This window comes from Anabas testudineus, chromosome 18 (genome assembly GCF_900324465.2).
Source record: "Anabas testudineus chromosome 18, fAnaTes1.2, whole genome shotgun sequence".
Classification (NCBI taxonomy): Eukaryota; Metazoa; Chordata; class Actinopteri; order Anabantiformes; family Anabantidae; genus Anabas; species Anabas testudineus.
This window is the reverse complement of record NC_046627.1, coordinates 12,670,439-12,676,908: the sequence shown is the minus strand read 5'-3', so window position 1 is coordinate 12,676,908 and position 6,470 is coordinate 12,670,439. Positions and strand designations below refer to the sequence as shown.

The following is a 6,470-nucleotide window of genomic DNA, read 5'->3' as shown; positions in this document are numbered from 1 at the left end:
ACAGATAGTTGTTAAATGTAAAAATAACAAATACAAAGTGTTTTCAGTTCTACATTTAATCTATGTTTAAGTTTGAAATATAAATATCATGTTTTATCATTTCAGTTTATTTCACCTCAGATCCAGACTTTACTACTCTTCTCATCATCGCTGCTGTTTGCATTACTTTGATTTTCATATGGTAAAACTGATACGTTAAGCATTCGAATGTGTTGCAGGTTTTCCCAAATCTGTTTTATTTAACATTATTTATGCATATTTAAACATGCACTCATGTTCCTTCTTGCATTACTCCTGTCTGCTGAGATTCATAATGATAATGATGCTTATGCTTGAGCAGTTTTTTTAATAAGAAAGTATCAGAACAAGTCAAGATTAAGTTAAACTAGTTCAGCTGTCACTAAGTATTTAATGCTCATTTATTTCCTTGTTCTAACGTCAGCTTCAATTCTTTGTCATTTCAGTTTGTGGAAAGTCACAAGAGGATGGAGGTCTTCAACATCTTCTTCATACACGGAAAAGAAAAGAAGTAAGATGCAAAGTGAAATTCAGCAGTTGGTTTAACATCTACAGTAGAAAGACAGACTGAGAGTTGCAAGAAAACATGAGAACTATCTTCAGTTTCCTGGTTTTCTGTAGGAATTGGTCACAGACTGTGATCTGAACTTTACTAATGTTACAGATATGAAAATGATATTTCTAAGTTGATGAAACACAAACAGTCACGAGTGTTTGTGTCTTTACTCAAAACACCCTTTAAACATACAGAGTGATGGAAGAGAGACTAAATAAAACAGTGACAGTAAACCTTTGGCTGCAATAACCTCAGTCAAGCTCTTCCTGTAGCTGCGGATTAGACCTGTACAAAGAGGAAAATTGGATCCTCACAGGTCTGCTTCAGATCTGGACTGGACCACTTCCAGAGGTGGAGTCATTCTAGTAGAATGACTTCTGCATCATCCAGGTTCCTCTAAGCTTCAGTTTAAGTACAGCCACCCTGACATCATACTGATAAACTTAGGAATTTATTTTCCACTCCACTGCCCCAGACCATCATGCTCCCTCCACCAAACTGCTCTCTTGATGTTTTCATGTTGGTTCGCCGTTCTCTGATCATGCTATTCTATCCACACACAAACAGAGGAGTTAGTATTGTGCGTCCATCTTGGCTGGGTGCTCACTTCTGTGGAGATTTTTTGTGTTTTTATAAGTCAAGCTCTAAACCACACCTCCATCCCAATTCTCATTTCATTGATTGGACTCCAGGTTTGCTAACATCTGACTCCAGTTGAAGTTAAGTGACATCATAAGGTTCATTTACTCTTTCCACCATCCCTCTGTAGGTTTAATGTTTGTGTTCAATAAAGACATGAAGGATGATTGTTTGTGTTTTCATCTGCTGACAAATATTGTGTTGGTTGATATTCACGACATATTTATGCAGAAGATTGTTCTATTACTTTTTCTTTCAACTGTGCAGTGTACACCAGTATGAATGTATGCAATACTGGTGTCTGATGTCGGGATGCTGTAACAAATATCAGGGGGTCATTTCCATTTCTCCTTTTGGTTTTATATGTTTTTAACTCTTCCTAACGACCTCTTTGGGTGCTACAGCTACAGGAAAACACTGTTTTTAGAAAGTATGGTGATGTACTGATTAACCTGTTGGAACAAACTTTGTTTAGAATTTAAAATACCTGAACCAACATGTACATCACTGGAATTTGAACTAAAGATTTTTTCCATCATAGCATTTAACATGTTGGTGAACAGAGTTGAGTTTTTTAGCAATATGTTTATTTCTTTACATCTAGAATGTGATTTCTCAGATTTCTCACACATTTTTGTAACTATATTAAAGATCTGAAATGCAATATTTCCTCAGTGTGGTATTTGTACTTTCAGTTAAGATCTTAATACTTCCTCCACCACTTTCTCAGGAGCAAAAAGGCAAAACATCAAAAATGAACCTCATCCAATTTTCACAACACTCTACTTAGTGTAAGCGAACACTAGAGGGAGCCACACAACAACACAACATTTGCTAAATAAATATTTTATCTGTAGTGACATCTGACATTCAGATATTTTCATTGTCATTAAATTTTATCTGTAGAGAAAATAATTTAGTACAGATTCTTTTGGAGCCAGCAATTTAAAAAACTTAAACATGACATTATGATATATTTATCTTTGAACCCATGTTCACATAACAGTGGTTTTAGTTTAGTGCTTTTGTTTCACAGTTTTCATCTAACGATTCTGAGCACAGAGATCAGACCATACAATGACACAATAAACACAATCATGTATAAACATGTCAAAGAGCAGAATTTAAGTGCAAAATACAGAAAAACACATTAATTAATTTAGTTAAATAATAAATAAATAAAAGCACACAAATATACTTTCAGCATTTTAGTACTGCTAGGGGATTTTTATTGAAATCCCCTACAAAACACAACTACTTAAATTAGTTTCTAAGAGTGAAAAGTGCAAAGAGGTTGTGACCAAACAAGGAAATTAGCTTTTTTGGACCAATATTCATATAAACAGAGCAACACAGGAAACATTAAACTTGAAACTCGGCTCTAAATCACACTTGCCAGACAACTGGGGCCTCAACCTAAATGTAATGTTTGAGACGCGAGGCGTGAGGAGAGACGACCACAAAACATCCCAACAGAAACCACCCTCCTCTGAATGATGGTTTAATCATTTAAAGTGGGATTTAAATGAGTGATGAACCAGTGTGCTTTGTTCTGGGTTTTAATGTCACCAGCAGAAACTTCTCAGAAACTAATACTTAAGTAGTATGTAAACTGGTCAAATATATAAAACTACACTTTTAGCATCACAAAATGTAAACAAAAGGTGTAACTCTGTTGTTAATAACAGAACATAGACAAAAATGTTCCTGAGTACAGTGGAATTCATACAGTTCAGTAAACACATTTAATTCCTGACCAAATACATGCCGTTTTATTCATATATTAATTTAAAATCAGTCCTATTTTCTCACTAAACCAACCGTAAATAGTCAAAAATAGCTCATTGGAGATGAATGATGAGTCTCTGGTTAAAGGTACATTTTCCTTGCTTTCCCAAATAGCTTATATTGAATTTGTAAGTCTGTGTTTCAACATGCTTCCTGTAAAAACTTAAATAATCCATGAATGTAATGTCTGATGTCGTGGACATCTCCATGATTTACAGTGCACTATTCAGTTATTTTTGGAAAAAGGAGCTTAAAAATAATCATTTAGTGGATAATCCATATCCAATCCAGTTAAACATACAAAAAAATCTCAGTTATCATCCTCCAACATCGTCGGTACTGATGATCACAAGCTATGTGGCTGGATGAATCCAAAACTGAACGAATCCTTCATCTTATTGTGTCCAGGACATCTCTCTCTGGAGTGAGTAGAGTAGCTGTCATCTCTGGTCCATCTTTAAAATGTCCTCTACTAAACAAAGACTGCTGTAAAATACACTGAGGTTCCACAAAGATTCTTTCCACAGGAAACAGTCAAAGTAAATTTAGTAAATAACGCTGTTCATGTGTAAAAAGCTTATGTAGACATGAGGATTCAGAGACCTCCAAATAATTCAGTTGCCTTTTTCCAGGGGGATCTGTGTTCATCCAGCGTTCGGCACAGCTGCAGACTTAATGAGAGCTGTGGATGAAGAAAACAAATATTACTACTAGACCTTTTACACACATTGACAGCGCTGTTAACACAGCATCCGCTGATCAGACGGCATATGAAGGTTGGCACTAATGATGCATTTACAGTTTTCATTTGACTACATCTATAAAGCAAAGTGCAGTGTTTAAAGATAAAATGCTTCTTTGTTTTAACGTTTTCTAATTAAACTAGGTTGGAGATTGTTTTCAAAATGAGTCTGGGCAACTTCTCTCCAAGAGAAGAAGTCAAAAATAGAAAGACACCTGCTGGGTGAATAAGTTCAGACTACTAGATACAATCTTTTGTTTTTGCATCTCAAGAACCTCTTCTGCATTTTTATCAGTGTGAGGACGTTCTGCTGGAAGCAGAGTCAGAGTTTGGAAGCTGGCCGAGGAAGCAATATGTATTCTTCTTGTCTGACTTACATTTTGTTTCCTGGAAGTTGTGTTTTAGTAAATATCCACAGGCTCCACCACTCAAGATCAGCACAATACAGACAAGAACAATTGGGATCAGATGGTTCCGACTTGGTCGACCTGCAGAAGCAAATAAAAAAAATTAATAAATGAAAAGGTGAAATCTACAGTTGGTGTTATTCAAAGGATATAACTTGGTTCAGTGTCAGCATTAATAATTTAGCCCACCAGACTGAATGTTTCCTCACCCATAAGGTCCATCTCCTTATTTGGACCTGGAGTTTGTAGATCTGCGAGTCTCAGTTCTGTCTCTGTTGTCCCCATTTTAACATAGTTTGGATCTAGAAAAAAACAAAATTTAACATGATTAGAACTTAACAGCAACAGACAAAACAGCAGCTTTAAGTTATGTCAACATTACTGCCACTGATTTAGTAAAACTAGAACAGCGAACAGTCAAATCTGAACCAATAAACAACACGTCAACATTTTCACTCACCAACAACAAGTTCGACTATCGCGTGCTTCACTCGGCTTCTTAACTTGGGGATGAAACATCTGTATCTCCCGGTATCAGCAAGCGTCACGTTGCTGATCTTCAGTGATATGTTTCCGTGTTTCAGGTCATGTGTGAACAGACTCGTCCTGCTGACGTACGACGGAAGCTTCATGTCCGTGACTTCTCGTCTGTCCCGGTAGAGGTGGACGTACTCGACCCGGCTCAGCCGGTCAGAGGGATCAGGTTTGAGGTCAGGCTTGGACCACTCCACTGTCAGACCCTCTACGTTGAACTGAGGCTCCAGGTGGCAGGGCAGGATGACGTCATCACCTGGGGCAGAGGTTATTGGTTGAAGTGACCCAATCACCTGAGGCTGAACTGGAAGAGCTGGAAAACAGATGGAAAATTAAAACATCTGAAAAGTGCCGCAAGTCTGGAAACTAATCCACCAAGTTTATTCCAACTGTAGCCCAAGCTTCTTTTAACATTACAATGTTTGTACTTTTGCTATTTTTTAATGGTTGTTTTAAAACCAGGGTATCTGTTGTTTTCTTGATTTATTATTTATTTTGGTTAGAATTTTGTTAAATACTCTTGAAACGATGTATTAAAACAATCTTCAGAATAATATCAAGGACAATAAATCCCTCATACAGAGTTGTTTTCATTAGGTTCATATTTGGTAAACTGTGTTTTTAAGAAGGACTTCCCACTGTTTTCCAAAATAAGACTCATTCATTTGAAACTATGAGCAACACTAGCATCACAGTCAACTTGAGCTAGATCATAAAACACCCTGTAGTAGCTGGCGGTTACTTGTTAAGTAGTTTTGTTAGTTAACATATACAATATACAGACAATCATATGAAACTACAGTTATACAAACGGGATGTTGAGCACGGTGACAAGTTGAACCTCACAGCAGGAAAATTAGCTAAGCTAATGCTAACTAGCTTAATCATACTGATAGCATTAGTTTAAACACCAATTCGACTATGTTAAAGTAAAGTATTAATGTAACGTTACCTTTAGCCGGAGTCCAGAAGAAAGTGAAGAGGAGGAAAACAGTCACAAGGGAAAGAGTTGAGCTGAAATCTTTAAAATCCACCATAGATGTGAGCATGTTAACAGAGCAGCTGCCTCCGTGAAGTCACTGATCAGACTGACGAGGACTTCCTGGACGACGGTTTAAATACCCGACTCGTGTTGTGTCTCCATGGCATATATAAATAATAAAAAAAAAATATATAATTATACTCATTATAAAGGACACGTTTATCCCATAAGCTTTGAATCTACGATTTTTATGTGTGATATAATGCGTTATTGATTATTGTCTCATAGGGTACATATTTTCCAATAACACTTAACAGAATTTTAGAAGTAAATGTTTTTGACCCACTGACCCACTGGTGATATACAGTATAAAAAGCCAGACAGCTAAGTTATTAGTTGAACTGGACGACAACTGGTCTGATAGTGACTAGTATTTAAACATGTAAAAAAAAAGAAAGGAAACAGCCATATAGCAGCATCAAATTATTAAACACATATCTTTAATATGAAGCTACTCCACCTGTGCACCTTTATACAGACAAACAGCTGTTACCAGGCATAACTAATCAGGAATGAGGTCAGGTATTGTGTGAGACAGTTCATACCTGAACCTTGTCCTACCTATAAGCTCCTCCTCCAGCCTCCAGCCCTGCTCTTTACAACACAAACATTACATAATGGAACAGTTATTCTGGTCTGTTATATAAAAACTAAAACTAGAAGATAAAAAAAAAGCCTTTCCTCAACCTACGCTCTTTGTTGGCTCTTTTTATTAGTGGAGATTTCTAATATAAAACCATTTAT

The 6,470-nt window shown here is 36.5% G+C and overlaps 1 protein-coding gene and 1 long non-coding RNA gene across 2 annotated transcripts; one reads left to right on the top strand and one right to left on the bottom strand.

Moving 5' to 3' along the window:
- The first annotated feature begins 3 nt into the window (after positions 1 to 3).
- On the top strand, positions 4 to 555 carry LOC113168741. Its single transcript, XR_003299514.1, has 3 exons — positions 4 to 17; positions 106 to 181; positions 465 to 555. It is a non-coding gene; the product is annotated as an uncharacterized LOC113168741 (long non-coding RNA).
- A 3,083-nt stretch (positions 556 to 3,638) lies between these two features.
- LOC113168735 (myelin-oligodendrocyte glycoprotein-like) lies at positions 3,639 to 5,759 on the bottom strand. Its single transcript, XM_026369770.1, has 5 exons — positions 5,637 to 5,759; positions 4,611 to 4,997; positions 4,360 to 4,452; positions 4,121 to 4,231; positions 3,639 to 3,683 (listed from the first exon to the last, which is right to left on the bottom strand). The coding sequence occupies exons 1-5, from the start codon at positions 5,731 to 5,733 to the stop codon at positions 3,646 to 3,648; spliced, it is 726 nt and encodes a 241-aa protein (XP_026225555.1). The 5' UTR covers positions 5,734 to 5,759; the 3' UTR covers positions 3,639 to 3,645.
- Between the last annotated feature and the right edge of the window lie 711 nt (positions 5,760 to 6,470).